The sequence below is a fragment of the Rana temporaria genome, chromosome 4, assembly GCF_905171775.1.
Source record: "Rana temporaria chromosome 4, aRanTem1.1, whole genome shotgun sequence".
Lineage (NCBI taxonomy): Eukaryota > Metazoa > Chordata > Amphibia > Anura > Ranidae > Rana > Rana temporaria.
Window position 1 is genome coordinate 446,496,866 of NC_053492.1, and position 20,564 is coordinate 446,517,429.

At 42.1% G+C, this 20,564-nt stretch overlaps 1 protein-coding gene across 1 annotated transcript in view; it reads left to right on the forward strand.

The window, feature by feature from the left end:
- Window positions 1-20,564, forward strand: part of DYNC2LI1 (dynein cytoplasmic 2 light intermediate chain 1) — a 62,220-nt gene that overhangs the window by 41,409 nt on the left and 247 nt on the right. The window contains exons 10-12 of the mRNA XM_040351536.1: window positions 162-232; window positions 313-410; window positions 11,125-11,217. Coding sequence (XP_040207470.1) covers window positions 162-232; window positions 313-410; window positions 11,125-11,217 — 262 coding nt within the window. The remainder of the gene's footprint in view (window positions 1-161; window positions 233-312; window positions 411-11,124; window positions 11,218-20,564) is intronic.

Here is a 20,564-nt window from a genome sequence, read left to right on the forward strand (position 1 = left end):
ATCTTAGTATACATTTCATTGTCACTGCACTGGAAAGAATGGCGGCATCTGATGGACTCCTGTTGGAAACTGCTTCCCTTTTCATCCGGCTGTTTGCTGTCCTTAGTCCCGCAGCCCTAACATGATAAATTATTTAATATTTCATCATTTTGTTTTTTCAGCAAACTTGTGTCGGTTGATCACAATAAGCCGCTGGTCATTCCAGCAGGAACGGATTCCTTCAGTCAGATCGGTGAGTTCTGTCATCATTCTTCTCACCTTCATTATAAACCAGGTCTAATCTAACGCAGGTACATTTCTTCTGATATTTAGGATCGCCCCCTGCATCTGACAGTGACCTGAGGCAGATTCATGTACGCACTCCTATGGAGTTATGGAAGAAGATTTTTGAAAGACATTTTCCTCCCATGGTAAATTACATTTATTTATTTATAGTATTAGTATGGCACCGATAATTTACATAGCGCCTTACACACAGTACATTCACATCAGTCATTGCCCCCAAGGGGCTTACAATCTAAGGTCCTTATCTGACATGCATACATATATATTAGAGCAGTGATGGCAAACCTTGGCACCCCAGATCTTTTGGACGAAAATTTCCCATGATGCTCATGCACACTGCAGGTTCGCCATCACTGTACTAGAGCTACCAGAATGTCTTTAGAATGTGGGAGGAAAGTAAAGTACTAAAAGAAAACCTACTCATGCACAGGGAGAACATGCAATCTCCATGCAGGTGATGCCCTGGATGGAATTTAACCACTTAAGCCCCGGACCAATATGCTGCCTAAAGACCCAAGGGGTTTTTACAGTTCGGGACTGCGTCGCTTTAACAGACAATTGCGCGGTCGTGCGACGTGGCTCCCAAACAAAATTGGCGTCCTTTTTTCCCCACAAATAGAGCTTTCTTTTGGTGGTATTTGATCACCTCTGCGGTTTTTATTTTTTGCACTATAAACAAAAATAGAGCGACAATTTTGAAAAAAATGCAATATTTTTTTACTTTTTGCTATAATAAATATCCCCCAAAAACATATATAAAACATTTTTTTTCCTCAGTTTAGGCCGATACGTATTCTTCTACCTATTTTTGGTAAAAAAAATCGCAATAATCGTTTATCGGTTGGTTTGCGCAAAATTTATAGCGTTTACAAAATAGGGGATAGTTTTATTGCATTTTTATTTTTTTTATTTTTTTTACTACTAATGGCGGCGATTAGCGTTTTTTTTTCGTGACTGCGACATTATGGCGGACACTTCGGACAATTTTGACAAATTTTTGGGACCATTGTCATTTTCACAGCAAAAAATGCATTTAAATTGCATTCTTTATTGTGAAAATGACAGTTGCAGTTTGGGAGTTAAACACAGGGGGCGCTGTAACATTTAGTGTTCACTTAGTGTGTGTTTACAACTGTAGGGGGGTGTGGCTGTAGGACTGACGTGATCGATCGAGTCTCCCTTATATAAGGGATCACTCGATCGATGCGCCGCCATAGTGAAGCACGGGGAAGCCGTGTTTACACACGGCTCTCCAGCTCCGGATCGCTCCCCGAGGCTTGCCGACCGCCGCATGTAGCGGGGGGGTCCCGATCGGACCCCCGACCCACGTCAAGCAGAGGACGTACAGGTACGTACATGTGCCTGTCCGTGCCATTCTGCTGACGTATATCTACATGAGGAGGTCGGCAAGTGGTTAAACCAAGGACCCTAGTGCTGCAAGACAGAAGTGCTAACCACTAAGCCACTGTGATTTTATCCACTTATATTTGTTGAATCCGTCAGACTTTTTATTAATAAAATATAGAGTTAGGCCCAGAGTCTCAAAGGGCTTACGACGGCGCAACGCCATGTACGCCGTCGTAAGTCCTAATCTGGGCCGTCGTATCTATGCGACTGATTCTTAGAATCAGTTACGCATAGATAACCATTAGATCCGACAGGCGTAAGGCTCTTACGCCGTCGGATCTTAAATGCAATTTATTTTTTTTGTCCGCTAGGTGTCGCCTCCGTCGTTTTCCCCGTCGAGTATGCAAATTAGCTAGATACGCGAATTCCCGAACGTTCGCGCGGCCGACGCAGTAAAGTTACGACGTTTACGTTAGGCTTGTACCGGCGTAAAGTTGCCCCTGCTATATGAGGCGCAACCAATGTTAAGTATGGCCGACGTTCCCGCGTCGAAATGTGAAAAGTTACGTTGTTTGCGTAAGTCGTCCGTGAATGGGGCTGGACGCCATTTACGTTCATGTCGAAAACAATGACGTCCTTGCGACGTCATTTGGAGCAATGCACCCTGGGATTTTTTACGGACGGCGCATGCGCAGTTCGTTCGGCGCGGGGAACGCGCTTCATTTAAATGAAACACGCCCCCTACCCGCCAAATTTGAATTACACGGCCTTACGCCACGTGATTTACGCTACGCCGCCGCAACTTTACACGCAAGTGCTTTGTGAATAAAGCACTTGCATGAAAAACTTGCGGCGGCGTAACGTAAATGACATGCGTTACGCCGCCGCAGAGATACGCCCGATCTACGAGAATCTGGGCCTAAATATTTTGCTGTTCTACAGGAGACAGCTTTTCATACTACTGCACTTTTGTGTCATGTTTTTCTACATGATGGTGGGTGGGCAGTGTCTTCTTCTTTGAGAGTTTTGCAGTCGAAACCTCTCACTGATCATGATACTATTTCAGTGTAACAAAGAGGCTCTTATAGGTAAAGTTATGGTCTGTGGTGTGTTTATCTTGCATCTCCCTATACAGTGGAACCTTGGTTTCCGAGTAACGCGGTTAACAAGCATTTTGAAAGCAACTTTTTTTTTTTATTCTGACACGGTTTGCGGGTGTCTCACAAAATGATCAAAATCCAAGCTAATGGGGTGTGCAGTACCGCATTTGGCCTGAGGTGCGGGGGCGCCGGAACCGTTCGGAAATACTTCGTACCCGAGTGTTTCCGAGCCTTTCCCAGGTCAACCGAGCTGTCCCCGATCATTTCCGAGGCTCTCCGGCGCCCCCACCTCTGGCCACATGTGGTATTGCATGCCTTTGAAGTCAATGCGGAATGAATTATTTTCAATTCCATTGACTTCTATGGGGAAGCTCGCTTTGATATGCGAGTACTTTGGATTACGAGCATTCTCCTGGAATGGATTATGCTCGTAATCCAAGGTTTCACTGTAGCTTCTTTGGTAACATAATCATAGCAAAGTTGTAGTTTGGAGCCTTTCCTATTTATTCCCAACATGTTATAATTCTTTTGTTGGCAGACAGAGTATTCAGATGTGTCATTTTAAACAATTTTAAACTGTTGATTGTTTTATAGTAATCATTTTTTATAACTTTAAAGGAGTTTTAAAGGCAGAAGCTTTTTTTATCTTAATGCATTCTATGCATTGAGATAAAAAAACCTTCTGTAAGTAGCAGACACCACAGCACCCCACAATTGCTTGCATGAGCCCCTTCTCTCTCCAGCGATGTCCATGAGTGCCTAAGCCAACCCGGGACACTCCTCCTGATTGAGACACAGCAGCGGCGCCATTGTCTCCCGCAGCTGTCAATCAAAGTCAGCAAATCAGGAAAGAGAGGGGTGGTGCCAGGCCAGGGCTCCGTGTCTGAATGTGTCTGAATGGATACACGGAGCTATGACTTAGCTTGGGTGCCCCCATAGAGAGATGCTGGCTGTAGGGGCACTCAATTGGAGGAAGGGACCAGAAGCAGCAAAGAGGGACCCGAGAAGAGGAGGAACCCGGGCTGCTCTGTGCAAAACCAACTGCATAGAGGAGGTAAATATAACATGATTGTTATTAAAAAAAAAAAACAAGACTTTACAATCACTTTAACTTTAGAATTAACTTTGAAAGGTTATCAGTTTGATAAGAAGTAGAAAAAAAAGTACATTTTCTGGTAATTTTTGTGATGTTACCTTTAAAGTGTAACTAAACCCAAAAACAAATATGTAATATATTGTAGCTTATAGGTCCTTAGACGTGGTAGCTACATTAGTTTTCCTTTTTTTTCATGCCTTTTTCCCCTTTTTACCTGGTCTTGCCAGTAACACACTTCTGCCCTAAGGTGACCATGCTCACTCCGTATTGTATCTATGAAGGGGCAGTGTTGTCGCGTTAGGCTGATCTTCTAAATTAGCCCATTCTACTCTCCTTACTCCATTACATAGGGGAGCTTTGCTTTGTAGTCCATAGAAGATCGCCGGAAAAGCTGATCACATTGTTTAAGATGTAATTTCAGTCCACAGGGAGTTGCAAGGACACTAGATTTGATGAGATCAACAACTTTTCTGTACTTGCAGAAAATCTACTGGGCTTTTAAAATAAAATAAATGCAGCCACTACAGGGACTGGTAAGCTGCAATGTATTACACGTTTCTCCTTGGTTTTGACATCCTTTAAATGTCAAGTGCAACCCCATATATTTACCCCAGAATAAAGTCTCCCAAGTACAAGGATACTTTGGGGCAGATTTACTAAAACTGGAGGGTGCAAAATCTGGTGCAGCTGTGCATGGTAGCCAATCAGCTTCTAATTTCAGCTTATTAAAAAGGAAGTAAACTCTGATGGGCTTTACTTCCTCTTTGTTCCCTGTAAAGTAAAAGAATATTGGGCTAGTATGCATCGCATAATGTGCCACTTACCTGTGCGGGAGCCGACGGTCACAGCACAAGCACTATAGAAACGGTTCATGCCCTTTCTTCAGTGCGCATCCGCCGATTATGCTGGCGAATATCTCCTAAACGTAGAGGTTTAGGAGATATTTCCAGTACCTACAGGTAGGCCTTATTATAGGCTTACCTGTAGGGAAGAGTGGTTGTACAGGGTGTACAACCACTTTAAATTAAGCTTTGACAAAAAAGAATACCTGGAAGCTGATTGGTTTCTATGCAGAGCTGCACCAGATTTTGCTCTTTCCAGTTTAAATTGGTTGTAAACCCCCAGGAAGTTAAAGTGAGTGATCAGTGGTGATTGATCGCTCAGTTCTCATTGCAGAGCTGAATGGGGACAGATGCAGCATTGGATCAATGCGGCATCCACCGAGGTGAGTATAAATGTTTTCATTTTTTTTTTTTAAATCCTGAAATTCTCTTTTAAGAATTTGTGAGAAGTAAATGAAGCAGGCTGTCCTAACATATTCAGTTCAACAGTTCTTTAAAAGCTACCTAAAAAAATAAACACTTGGCTGGTCAAATACAGATTTGATTGTAACCTTATCTGCAATTACAGGGATTAGTTTATTGCAGTTTTATAGTACAGTACAGTAATGTCAGTTTTATGTGTTCAAGGCTGTGCGCAATTATTTTTTATGATAAAGATTGCTGTGGATGTCTGCACAGTGCACTAAATGACCGAAATTGGCTTGAAACACATTACTTATGACTCTGAAAAGTAAATTGATTTGTTGCTTACACACTACATTTGGGTTTAAAACCAAACTAAAGGCACAGAATAGATTTTAATGTTTCTTGTTCCCTTACCCCTGTACTAAAGGTAAACTGACATTTCAAACTGAATTTAAGTTAAAATAGAGACGAATATGCCTAGGAAGTGTAAAAACTATAATAAAAAAAAGCAGATTTTGCTGCAGTACGTGCTTTCAGTCAGGAACTGACATTTGCAGTGCTTGGTTTCCACCACTAGATGTCGCCAGTCATCCTGATTATGGTCAGCATCATTCAACTCACTTCTTGTGAGCCCAGGCCATCACAGACCCACGTCCTAGGAGGATGTCCTCACACAACCTGGGCTTTGGTACTCCTTGAATGAGTGACACTAATGCACTGTACACACGATCGTTGGTACAGAGCTTTCAAGAGCCGATCATGACAGTTCATCTGATATTATTCTATCAGACATGCACAGAAAAATTTTGTTTAATCAGTACAGCTGTCATTTGAAAATGCAATACAAATGCATTACAACACATGACATCACTTACAAATTTTATTCTGTCGTACGACAATTTTCGGGACTTTAGTAAACTCATCAGATTCGACGTGCGATTACCATGGAAAAAAACGATAATCTCATTGGGGCAGATTCAGGTACCTGCGCGCCTAGTTACGGAGGCGCAGCGTATTGTATTGTATTTACGCTACGCCGACGCAACTTACAGGAGCAAGTGTAGTATTCACAAAGCACTTGCTCCGTAATTTGCTTTGAGTTGCGTAAATGGGGCCGGCGTAAGCACGCGTAATTCAAATGTGGAAGGGGGGGCGTGTTTTATGCTAATATGTGATGACCTGACGTGATTGCGCCGTCCGTGTACATATCCCAGTGTGCATTGCTTCAAATGGCGTCGCAAGGACGTCATTGGTTTCGACGTGAACGTAAATTACGTCCAGCCCTATTCGCTAACGTCTTATGCAAACGACGCAAAAAATTCAAATTTCGAAGCGGGAACGACGTCCATACTTAACATTGGCTGCGCCACCTAATAGCAGGAGCAACGTTACGCCGAAAAAAACTACTGCCGGGCACACGTACGTTTGTGAATCGGCGTAACTAGGTAATTTGCACACTCTACGCCGAAAACGACGGGAGCGCCACCTAGCGGCCAGCGTGAGAATGCACCCTAAGATATGACGGTGTAAGAGACTTATGCCAGTCGTATCTTAGGCTAATGTCGGCGTATCTTGCTTTCTGAATACAGAAAGAAGATACGTCGGCGCAGATTTGAATTTACGCGGCGTATCTATGGATACGCCGGCGTAAATTTTCTCTGAATCCGGGCCATTGTGTGTACGAGGCATACATTATACAATTTTCATCTATAGATTTCCTTTAGATTTACCAAAACCATATAATATGAGGTCAAATCTAAACGCTTTCAATTTGTGTCCAGTCAGGCAGGCCCTTGTATTACACAGTTGAATGTAAATCTAAAGGACATTGAATAAGAAAATTGTATGGTGTATGGCCAGCTTAACACATCACTCAGTCTAAGACTGGCCATATTCCTATAGATTATCTGAAGATTTTCTATTGTCAGATGGAAAAAGTGGAACAGATTCCTCCATCTATGCTGAACTGTGTGGATGAAAGAATCTCCCACTGGGCCAAGCTTCCATATCTTGCTAGTCGGCCCAGCTGGCTCTCACAATACCTGAACATTTTGATTGGGTGCAGACTATTAGGCAGATTCAGAGCGAGTTACGCCGTCGTATCAGTAGATAAGCCGCCGTAACTCTGAATCTACGCCGGAGTTAATTTAAGCGTATTCTGGAAACCAGATACACTTAAATTAGGCTAAGATACGAGCGGCGTAAGTCTCCTACGCCGTCGTATCTTAAAGTGTAATTTTTAGGCTGGCCGCTAGGTGGCGCTTCCGTTGAGTTTGTCGTAGAATATGTAAATGACTAGATACGCCGATTCACGAACGTACGTGCGCCCGTCGCAGTAAAGATACGCCGTTTCCGTAAGAGATACGCCGCGTAAAGATAAAGCTGCCCCTAGGAGGCGTAGTCAATGTTAAGTATGGCCGTCGTTCCCGCGTCGAAATTTGAAAATGTTACGTTGTTTGCGTAAGTCGTCCGTGAATGGGTCTGAGCGTAATTTACGTTCACGTCGAAACCAATACGTCCTTGCGGCGTACTTTGGAGCAATGCACACTGGGATATGTACACGGACGGCGCGGTCACGAGTAATTAACATAAAACACGCCCCCCCATCCTCATTTGAATTAGGCTCGCTTACGCCGGCTGCATTTACGCTACGCCGCCGTAAGTTAGGAGGCAAGTACTTTGTGAATACAGCACTTGCCTCTCTGACTTAAGGCGGCGTAGCGTAAATACGGTACGCTACGCCGCCTTAAAGTTGCTGCGGCGTCTCTGAATCTAGGTAATTGTTAAGGTTGAGAGCCAGCAGGGCTCAAGATGCAGCAAGATACTGAAGCTTGGCCCAGTGGGAGATTCCTCCAGCCATACAGTTTAGCGTACATGGAGAAATCTGTTGCACTTTTTCCATCTAACCATAGGAAATTTGCAGATAATCTATAGGTGTATGGCCAGCTTTAGAGAAGAACTGCTGCTGGGAGAAGAAAGGAAGGACCCGAGAAGACTGTAGATTTTAACATATGCATCATTTTGTTTTAATTTTTTCAATGATATGACATTTCACTGTCATGAAAAAAATGCAGGGGCTACTATTGCAGGCTGCCTTTTGAAAATGCTAGGTGCCTGGCTGCATTTGACTTAAAGCGGGAGTTCACCCATAAAAAATGTTTTACCCTTAGATTGATGCTCATTTTGTCTAGGGGAATCGGCTAGTTGTTTTAAAATCGAAGCTGTACTTACCGTTGTAGAGAGCGATCTTCTCCGCCGCTTCCAGGTATGGTATTTGGGACTGGGCGTTCCTATTTTGATTGACAGACTTCCGACAGGCTTCCGACGCTCGCATCCATCGCGTCACGAGTAGCCGAAAGAAGCCGAACGTCGGTGCGGCTCTATACGGCGCCAGCGCACCAACGTTCGGCTACTTTTGGAAAATCGTACACCTTCGGATCGTAGGTGCAATACTTTGGCGCCCGCTGGGTGGAGTTTGCGTCGTTTTCCACGTCGGGTATGCTAATTAGCTTTTTCCATCGATCCACGAAGGTACACGCGGCCGTCGCATTCTCTTACGTCGTTGCTAGTCGGCTTTTCCCGGCGTATAGTTAAAGCTGCTATTTTGTGGCGTATAGATAGACTTGCCATGTTAAAGTATGGCCGTCGTTCCTGCGTCGAATTTTAAATTTTTTTTTTTTTTCGTAAGTCGTCCGTGAATAGGAAAGGACGTAACTCGCGTCTAAGTTAAAAGAATGACGTCGGTGCGACGTCATTTCGCGCAAAGCACGGCGGAAAATTTCAAAACGGAGCATGCGCAGTTCATTCGGCGCGGGGACGCGCTTCATTTAAATGAATCACGCCCCCAACCCGCCCAATTACAAATACGCCGCCAGAAAAACACTACGCCGCCGTAACTTACTTCAAGGCGCGAAATCGCTGAGGATTCGAAATTACGCCAGGTAAGATACGGCGGCGTAGTGTATCACTGATACGCGGCGCAAGTGCAAATGTCTGTGAATCTGGCCCAGCATTTTTATGCTAGAAACTTACTTAGAACCCCCAAACATTATATATCTCTGGAAAATAAAATGGTGACTGTTAACTTTTTATGGTATGCGATATTTGCATTCTGCCATTTATTAAACACAAATTTTCAGGGGAAAGGCACTAAAATAAATTTTAGTGCACACAAACAATATAATACGCAATTGTTTAATAAAATATAAAATAATATCTTGCGTGGAGTGAATAGATACCAAAATGGCAACCAACTTTAGTACCTAAAATTTTAATAGATGATGCTTTAAAAGCCTTAAAATGCTTTTATTGAAGAGTTAGTCATGAATGATGGCCTAGAATTGTTACATACACTTGCGGTACCTACACGCGTGTTTGCATTAGCGCATATGCATGGGAGTTGGGTGCTTTTAATTTTTTTTTTTTATTAACTTTATTGCTATCACAAAGGATCTAACAAGCCCTCCTATGTGATCGCTTTGGGTAGGTGACAAGTACCCTTTATAGAAACATCAGGACCCACGCTGCTTTCCTGACTGTAGCAGCCAGAGCTCAGAAATCAGAAGTGATGAAACGTCTTTATAAGTGACAGAGGGGATCAGCGAACAGATGTTCCTCAATCTTCTCTGTATCTAGCTATCCTTGCTGTTTAGTGCGGTCCTTGGCTCCCCAGAGGAATGTGAGAGCCTGGGAGCAACCGTGGGCAGCAGCAGCCATTCTCATTACAGTAAAAATAATCTGGTGGTTGTAGAGCCACCCAGATCACTTTTGTTAAACAGCCAATCACTAGCTGTAAAAAAAATGATACCAAGCTTATGGCTGCAGCCATGGTTTTGTTATAAACTTTTAAAGCCAGGATATTTTTGTACGTTCGTTCGGTCAGCAGTTGGTTAAAGAAAAATATTTTTTTCTTATTTTTCACTATTACTTTTTACAGAAATCTAGTACAATAAAAATAAATCCAGACCTGCTACTAAAATAAAGCCCTATCTGTTTAGAAAAAAAAATGTATAATACATCTGGGTAGACTAAAAGCACAAGACATAAAGGATGGAACCGAGAAAGAATCATGTGGTCCAAGGCACCATGAGTAATTGGCATCCATTCCAAATGTGGACAGAAAAGAGAATGTTTGGTCAGGGGGACTTTAAATGAGGCCAATCACTATATAGAGTAAGCATGTGGGATAAAAAAACACAGTATTGCTTATATAGGTTCCGACAGAAAAGGGGGAGGAGTTTGTTAGGGACTTTGAATGAAAGATGTATTCCAAAAAGCAGTCTTGGCAAAAAGCATTTTAATATGCCTTGTGAGATCATGTACAGCATATTGAATGACATAAAAATGCATACACAAAATCTCATAAACCCAGAACATGCTAAAAACCCCATATACATATTGACGCCATGGTGCTTGGCATATCATGGAGTAAAGACAAGTCCTGCACAACATGAACCACTAAAGGGGCTAGATGGTTTTGGAAAATCTTGGAGTAAAGCAATATAAAAGACATAAAATCATCTGTATGAACAACATGCATCCATGTAAGCCTGACGCGTTTCATTGGTGTATACCAACTCTTCAGGGGCGAATGCAATGGTGATCTATAAAGAGACATAACCATATGGTATAATATTGTAACTGAATAATAGGAATAAATAATAGGTGTAAGGGACAAGATAGACATCCCTATAGATACTCACGTCAATGTAAAGAATGGAACCGAGACATCTCCAAAATGAAAAAAACGCTTAAAGGGATATAGATAAAAAAGGTACAGGGACTCGGGTAGTTAAGCTTGTCCCCTCCCATCTTCCATGTCTCACTATTGGTCATCAAGACGACTTATCCTAGTATGGAGGCTTAGGGGGTGGAAGGGTGGGACATCTTAAGTAGCATAGTAGAACAACTTGAGTACACGGGGTTCCCAGTGTTCTACAAACTATCCAAAGGTACATGTAGCCACTTTGAGGGTACCTGTCACTTTAGTAACTTCAGCAATTATGCACATATACTATGCAACGAAATATAATTTTTCTCTTTTCTGTAGAAAACAGATGATGTCAAAGATGTAAAGGACCCAGCAAAAGATCCACAGTATGCAGAAAGGGATGTCGATGCCATGAGGACCCAAAAAGATCAGGTATGTGTCTGTGTAACCTCATGTAGGTTTCCAGGAGAGGTAACTATCGGTCATCTGCAGTTATCTATACAGCCATGCACAGGACGGGAAATAACAGTTTCAGAGCTGCATGTCTTATCAGCCACAGATAACTTGTGTAATAGTTTTCATACCATGAACCTGTGTCGCAAATACTTTTCTGAAAGCTTGTCCATAGGAAAACATGCTAAGGGTAAAGGCAGAAGGCACAGACAATGTTTTTATGTTATATTAAAAAAAAAAAAAAAAAAATCTTCCCCATAAATTTTAGATGTGGCTCCTGTGTGTTCATTCCTACTAGCAAATAGTAAGTTTGTATACAGAGATAAAGAGATAGTTACAAAAGTCAATCTTACAGTTGAATTAAATTGAGATTAAAGTGGTTTTAAAAGCTTAAAGTGTTACTAAAGCTAAAAACTTTTTTTACCCTAATGCATTTTTTGCATTAATGTAAAAAACGTGTTCAGTTTCTCTGTGCCCCCCTCCCCTGTGTGTAGGGGAAGAGAGGGGAGAAGAGATCAGCGCTGTGCATGGCTGCATCAATTCTCCCCTTTTTTCCTCTTTACACAACGTTCAAGCCAGTGGCGGTTCGTCCATAGAGGGCGCTGGAGCGCCGCCCCCTCTGGCTCTCACCGCCACTGAGTGAAATAACATAGATTCATGCATTGCACGAATCTATGTTATTTTCGCCGCTGCCGCTGTTATTCAGATGGTCGGCGCTCAATGTCCGGCCATCTGAATAACGCCAGCTGGTTGGCTGTAGGGAAATGTCTATCAAAGCCAACGGCTCTGATAGGCTTTCCCAATACAGCCCCCGGGTCCCGGAAGCTTATTCTCGGAGCGCACAGACTGTACGCCCCTTGAATAAGATGACAGGCGTCTCAGCCAATCACGTTGGCCGGTTCTGGCTACCTGTAACCTGATTGGCTGAGATGCCTGTCAGTCATCGAGGGCGGGAGAAGACATCGTGGGACGTGGATGCCTGACTCTAGTAAAGGTAAGTGGCAGGGGGGGGAAACGCAATTTACAGGGCACAGTGGGGACAATTGGCACAGCGGCGACCATTAAAGGGCACAGTGGCTACGTTTAATGGCATGGCACAGTGGTGACAATGGATGGCACAGTGGCTGTGTTTAATGGCATGGCACAGTGGTGACAATGGATGGCACAGTGGTGACAATGGATGGCACAGTGGCTGCGTTTAATGGCATGGCACAGTGGTGACAATGTATGGCACAGGGGCTGCGTTTAATGGCATGGCACAGTGGCTGCGTTTAATGGCATGGCACAGTGGTGACAATGGATGGCACAGTGACTGCGTTTAATGGCATGGCACAGTGGTGACAATGTATGGCACAGTGGCTGCGTTTAATGGCATGGCACAGTGGTGACAATGTATGGCACAGTGGTGACAATGGATGGCACAGTGGTGACAATGGATGGCACAGTGGCTGCGTTTAATGGCATGGCACAGTGGTGACAATGGATGGCACAGTGGCTGCATTTAATGGCATGGCACAGTGGTGACAATGGATGGCACAGTGACTGCGTTTAATGGCATGGCACAGTGGTGCGAATTGATGGCACAGTGACTGCATTTGATGGCATGGCACAGTGACTGCGTTTAATGGCATGGCACAGTGGTGCGAATTGATGGCACAGTGGTGCGAATTGATGGCACAGTGACTGCATTTGATGGCATGGCACAGTGACTGCGTTTAATGGCATGGCACAGTGGTGCGAATTGATGGCACAGTGGCTGCATTTGATGGCATGTAACAGTGGCTGCGTTTGGGCACAGTGAGACTGCAATTTTTTTTTTCCTTTGCGCCCCCCCAAAAATTTTGAGCACCAGCCGCCACTGGTTCAAGCAGCAGGAGCCATCGGCTCTTGCTGCTGTTAATCAAATGCAGTGAGAAGGAAGTGGGGGGCGGGCCTAAGTCCCGCTGTGTAAGTCTATGGAGCACGGCTCTGTAGACACACAGGTCGGGAGCGCAGGGACTATGTTTTTCCCCATTGCCAGCAGCTGGCTATAGTAGTCCTAAGAAGAGGAGGAGCCGAGATCCTCGCCGGGGACCTGAGAAGAAGAGGATCGGCACTCTGAGCAATTCCACTGCACAAAGCAGGTAAGTAAATTATGTTTGTTATTTAAATTTTTACTTTTAAATTTGCCTTTAGTGACACTTTAGGGTTATTTTTATTTTTTTTACCTTTAATGCATTCTATGCATCATTGTAAAAAAAATTTCAGTATCCACTCCCCCGAGCCTCCCTAAATACTTGCCTGGCCCCTCTTTTAATCCAGCACTGTGCAGCATCACTTCGCTATCGCTCTCTCTCTCCGCTCACAGGCACAAAAGACACACGCAGGAGCTATTGGTTCATGTTGCTGTCAATCAAATCCTGTGAGGCAGGAGGCGGGGCCCAGCTGCGCTGTTTGTGTCTGTGGACACACAGAGCCCAGCTCGGGAGTGAGCCTGCATGGCTACCCCCATCGTAAGTGCTAGCTTTGGGACAGACAGAAGAGGAGAAGCCAAAATCCCCGTTCTGTTCAATACCTTGGCACAGAGCAGGTGAGTATAATGTATAGTATATATGTTAATCATTTTAATAAAAAATGCCTTTAATAAAGCTTTAAAGATAATTACATAAGTAAAGACTGGAAGAGGATTCCTTTTTACATAGAAGGAAATTTGGGCTGGTAGAACCCTTGATGATCCATTATAGCTATCAAAAATCAACGGAACAAAGAAAAAAGGTTATACATGTAGAAATTCTTCATGTCCTTATAAAAGGTACTATGGTATTTTGAAATCAAAATGGAAGAGGAGGTCCGCCCACCCCTGCAGAAATTAAAAGCCAGCAGCTACACATACTGCAGTTGCTGACTTTTTTTTTATTTCAATATATTTTTATTGGATTATTCAACATTTTAGAATAGTAGCAAATAAAATAACAATGTTTTACAGTATACAAGAGGTGAAATAGCATACATCTTCGATTGCACATATACAATGCTAGTTAGGAAGTTGAGTATATACAATACTGTTTAAATAAGGTAGAGAATTCCTAGTGATACTTAATGTTGAAAAAACAATCTAATTTCAATCGTAGAAGGGAGGATTGAACACTCCCGAACACCCCCGAGGGGACTCACAGTGCCTGGGAGGCAATCCTTCCATAAGAAATGTTAACTAAACAAAAAGAGTAAATATTCGTATTAAATTAAATGAAGCAAATCATGTCAGGGTATCGTACCAGAGATTCCAAGTAAGGTCAACAGCATCATCGGGAGATGGCGGATTAGAATCTTTCCATTTCCTAGTAATGGATAGTCTGGCCGCTAAGAGGAAGTGAGTTACAATTCTTTGTAGATTAGCTGGAAATTTTTCTATTCCCAGGGATAACAGAGCCAATGCCGGATCGGGTGTTACTTGTGTTTGTGTCAAATCAGAAATTGTTTGGAAAAATTTTGTCCAGTAGTTGTTAAGCTTAGGGCAGCTCCACAATATATGAAATATGTCCCCTTTAGGCTGCATTCACACCTCCGCGACAAGTAACGCCGCGTACGCGGTGTATTTTGCCGCGAATAGTGTAACTTTTTTTTTTTTTTTTACAAATTTTTCCCATTGCTTTGTATGGCCGAACGCCAATGCCGCCTGAAAAAAAGGGTCCGGGACTTTTTTTCAGGCGGCAGGCGTACGGCGTCTATGAGATGTGAACCATCTCATAGACAGCAATGGGAATTCTCTCTTCCAGCGGCACGAGCGTCCGGCGTCGGGCGTTTTGTCGCGGAGGTGTGAATGGGGCCTTAGCGGTACAAAGTCTCCAAATTAGGAATTAAATTTGGACATTACTGCTGGAGTATAATACCAACGTAGAGTAATTTTGGTAGATAATTCCCATAGGGAGGTGCACTTAGAAGCAGATTGATTGGCTTTGCAAGCTATATGCCATTGGTTATCTGTAAAGGAACATTTTAAGGTCTTTTTCCCACTGTAGATGAGAAGAAGATTTAGTGAAAGTACGTTTTTGTTGCATTAAATTATAGAATAAGGAAATGCCTCTTTTTTGTTGTACTGGTGATGTCAAATAGGACCAAGCCGAAGTGTGAATGAGCTTAAAGAAATGGCTTAGTTTATATAAACAATGTACCACTTGTGTATATTGAGAATAATTAATGTGAGGTAGGTCATATTCGGATTGAATAGATTGAAAGGATTTAATGTATCCATTCGAGTAAAAGTCCTGTAGATAATTAATGCCTTTTTTGTGCCAGGAAGCAATCGGAATGTGACTAATAAGAAGGTATAAAGCTTGGATAGGGACCTTAATATCAATGCTGGGATCTGTTAGTTCAGAAGAGGTCAAGAATTTAAGCCATGTTTTAATGGAAACAGCCATTGTAGGTGGTAGATGTGTTGGGATTTCAACCCCCAAAATGGCCCCATACAACCAAATATTGGTTGGGCCATACGTACAGTAACTGGATTCAATATTACCCCATTGAGTAGTAGAAGTGGTGTTAAACCACTCTCTCACTTGGGTTAGAATGGAGGAATGATGATAATCTTGAAAGTCAATGTATCCCACTCCTCCAGACATTCGATGTTTAATTAATTTGTTATGAGAACATCTAGACCTCTTTCCCTTCCAAACAAATTTGGATAAAAGAGTTTGCAAGGATTTAAAAAAAATATTGGGAATAGGAATAGGTAAATTCCGAAAAAAATATAACACCTGTGGAAGATGAATCATTTTGAAAGCAGATAATCTGCCCCACCAAGAGAATTCGTGCTTGCTCAGATTTTGCAGTTGCTGACTTTTAATAATAGGACACTTTACAGTAGACCATAGAGGGGTCTAGAGGTGGACTGGACGTGAGGTCACGATCATGTCTCTGTCACAAGATCATGACCTTGTGTCCCGTTCACCTCCAGACATCTCTATACTGGCACTCTGGTAAGGGTCTGGTGTGGATATTTCCTTGGTGTCACATCAGCTATTCCTGGATTTCTTTCTAACCTACCACAGAGTTTTACTTGGACTTTTTCCTTTTTTTCTATTACTTAACGTGTTGAGGTGCAGATATTGGTACATTTCACTGTGTGCTTTTTGGACTTTTATAGACAATATTCACATGTTTATTATCAATTTTCCCATTATGGGATTGTCATTTATTTATTTTGTTTAGTTACAGTGTTTGATTTCATGCGTTGTACTTGTTTATTGGTTTGAACTTTTTAATACCCAGTTTCAGCATTGGTCCGATAAAAATGGTAACTTGTTTAATTTTATTCTGCGCTCCTAATATTTGAAACATTGTAGACTAGCATATTCGTTTAGGGCTTATCATTGGTTATCTAGCGCCATACACATTATTGATGTAAAAAAAAAAAAAAATATCCTGTAATAACTTATTTCAGTGTTAGACCTATAACCCCACGGTTAACTTTTGCTTCTTGCTTATCAATAGGTTTGCTTTTGGCATATGTAGCTGATAAGTTTGTGCTTATATTATACAGTTCTATGTTTGTTCTAAAGTGTTTATCAGCTCCGCACATGATAATAGTTTAAGGTCAATAACCTGGAGTTACCTCTTCAGTTTACCTGCCTTAGGTGCTCATGGATCCAATTTTTTAAACCATCTCTTAAAACAGTGCAGTTCAATCGGAGAACCCCACTCCTGAGTTCTAAAAAACTGAGTGTGCTGGTTAGACTGGTCTGTTCCTGACTGATCACTACAGGATACCATACACATTGAGAAAATAGGCACCATCTCCTGGAGTGGTTCTTCTTTGGCCTCATGCACATGGGCAGAAAAAAAAAACAGTTTTTAGGGTTCATTTACACTAGTGGTTGAGTGGTTGCCTCGCTTTTACTTAGCTTAGCTGAAGTGCCATGGACATTTATTACTGTTAAAGCCTTTGTACAGTCAAAATGTTTTCCTTTGAGTTTTAGATGGAGCAAGGAAGGATTAGAAACTTGTTACATGTTTATTGCATATAGTGCTCCCTCTGCGGAGATAGTCCCTCAAGTGGTGGCTGGTGCTATATTTTTGGAGGTTACGGCAAAAAAAAAAAAAAAACAGGTCTGCACTCACCCCTCCGCGGTTCCCCCATACTCAGGCCCTCCGCGGCTTCCCAACCAACCCAATCCGCCTCCTGTCCTTATTGGCCGGGAGGAGAAGCTGAAAGACAATAGCGAAGATTAATTTGCTAGTGTCACAAGCGGGTGGGTTCAGGGCCCAACCTATTTCAAGCCAATTAGAGCCTCAGGCTCCAATTATGTGGCTTGGAGGAAGGCAAAAAACCCAGCAAAGTATGAACCAATTTTCTCCAGCAAGGAAAAATATTCCTTCCTGATCCCCAGAGGGGCAATCAAATTTTCCTCTGGATCAACTTTACCTATAAATATTAGTATCCAGTTATATTATGTACATTTAGGAAAGAATAAAGGTTAAAGGAAAACTATAACAAGACACTCAACAAACTGAGTACAGAGCTGAAAATAGATAATCGAAATAAAAAATAAAGTATAAAAAATAATTTTTCATTCTATATTTTTTATTTCCATTTTATCTATTTTAATTTCTATATTTCTATACTCAGTTTGTCTTGTTAGAGTTTTCCTTTATATTGTAGAATATTTCTTTCTTTTTTTGTCTTTTTTTTTGTCTTTAGGAATCAAACTATTAGAGCTTGAGGGTGTTTTATGGGGTGGCGGGCTAAGTATTAATATTTTACTCAAGAAAGGGGAGGGGTGTTGTCCCGTGGGTGTACCAAAAAATGGTATCCCAAGGGGCAATCAAGGGGCTACTAAGGTGGAGACGGACAAAAGTACAGAGTTAAAATATAAAAATGTAATGAGAATTACAAAATTACACTGCTGTACATGATGTGATATCAATATCTACCAAAGGAGCTGCATAGCTCAGTAACAAACCTAATTGCAACGGCCGGCCAGTACTGCACTAATGAACCTAGTTCATATAACTGCAACATAAACCACATAAAAAAGACACTGACAAGTGACAAACATAAAGGACAAAAGTAAATGGCGATCCGGACGCCTGGTGACTCCCTTCTGCTGATGATCCTGGTCAAAATAAACCATGGAATGTTCTATCAAGGTAATGGAAAAATTAACGGATAAACAGCAGAAGTAGCCCTGCAGAGGAAACAGAACCTGAAATAAACTAGATCTGATAAGGGTGCACGGTGCAGTGTGAATGCAAGCGTGCACGGATTTTAAACAGATTAGTTCTGTCAAGAAAAAAAGGGGAACTGGATTGATTTGCACAGTGAGTCCCACTATGGTAGTAGTTCCATATAAGTATAGAGGACTATGAAAAAAAGAAAAAATACAGTCCCCTTCAGGATTTCCTTGGGTTCCACAGTGGGGTTCAATATATGGCAGTACAATAATAATTAATATTTTACTCACACTACCACACATTTTTTGCACTTTCCTTTATCTACACAAAGACTAAATTGGAGGCTGGTCAGTCAGCATTTTTTAGAAATTAGATTTCCTTTAGTTGCTTTGCCTATGGATCTTCACACAACTGACATTTCATTACCCACTTAGTGGTGGCTGATGGTGCAAATAAACCACTCCCCTTCAACAGGAGACTCCATTCCCATTAGTAAGCTCAAGGCGGCGGAGTGAAATGCGTTGGGGGCGTGGCCTGGCGGGGGTCCAGGCTGAGACTGCCACTTGTTCACACACAGCGAGTCCTGTTCTGATGTGTGGCTCCCGGGACCTTCAGCTCTTATACACCATTGTCTGGAGCGTGGACTGGCTCCTTACTCACAGCAGCAAGACCCTATACTTCCTTGCATCCTGAGCAGCTCACATACACACCATGGGTTCGTAATGAGCTGTCAGTGCCTATGCAGCCAGTGTAGCGGTCCCATGGATTTGAAATCCTCACTCTTCTTTTTTTGTAGGGCTTCTGGGATGGATCAGAGCGATTCCAATTGGTCAGCGCTTTCGGGTATATTTAAATGAGCAAAAGGGAGCAAATACGTTATTTCTTAGGGTTTACAAACACTTTATCACCTTTGTAACCAGTAACTCAATGTTATATTACTTCAAATTGTTTTGTTGATTGAGTAAATAAATGTGGATTTATTTTTACATGAGAAAGCTATTGTGTAAATTAATTAAAGGACTAATATTTGTTCTTTATATAGTGAGATAAGGATATCTGTGCTAGTGGCAGAGTACAGCTGCCCTTTGCTCAGAGATGGCTACGTTTCCAGACACCTCTAAGAATTTGGCACTCGTTGCCTTCTTTTTATAGATGTCATGCTGACGTGTCACTCTGTATATCAATACTGTAAATTTCATTTATCAGAAGTACAGTATATTACAGTGATGTGCTGCGGGGTTTAAAAAAGGTAAATCACAAATGGCTCATTTATTTAACCTTTTCACTCCCATTTTTTGCATGTTTAAAAAAATAATTTTAGGCCTGAATTTTGGTTAAAACCCCCAAACGTTATATATTTTATGAAAGCAGACACCCTGGAGAATAAAATGATGATGGTTCAATGCAAGATATTGCCAAATTGTTGGGTAAAATATAAAAGATAAAGTTACTCCAAGTAAATAAATATCCGACATGTCAAGCTGGTCTCCCTCCCCTCCACTCGGTGATGCCAGCCTTGTGGAAAACATGGGGGGGGGGGAATGCTCCAGGGTGGCCACGTTCCATGGGGCACAGAAAGCGATCCAGCAGCCACTTTCATTACAGTGTATATTTAGCCACCGGGAATGTGTGTAAAATCCCCTGCTGCCACCGCTGTAAGCATTACGGGGCTGTGCCAGTAAAACGGTTAAAGGAGTACTGTGGTCACAGCATACACTATTGTTTTATAACATCAGTTTTGTAATAAGAATACAAATAGTTACATTTGACAATCCAATATAAGCTTACTTGAAAAATCTCTTTTTATGCTGTCAGTGCTGCCTGTCTGCCATCTCTTTCCTCAACTTCCTGGACTCCCTGCATGCTGTGCAGCTTCTCCTCTGCTGTTTAATGTTCATTTTTTTTATGGACTACATATCCAAAAGTATCTTGCTGTGTGCAAGCAGTGAGTCCTGTACTGACTCCGCCTCCTGAAGCTCCTCATCTCAGCACCTCTGTAATTCAGGAAGCAGGCTCTGGGAAATGCGTCGGAAAAAAATCCACGGTTTTCTTGTCGGAATTTCCAATCGTGTGTACGCGGCATTACCCTTTTTTCTTATAGACTGTAAATGTTTTTTCTTTTTTTCTGTACATATTCTTTTATTTCATATTCTTTTATTACGTTTTTCTTCTGT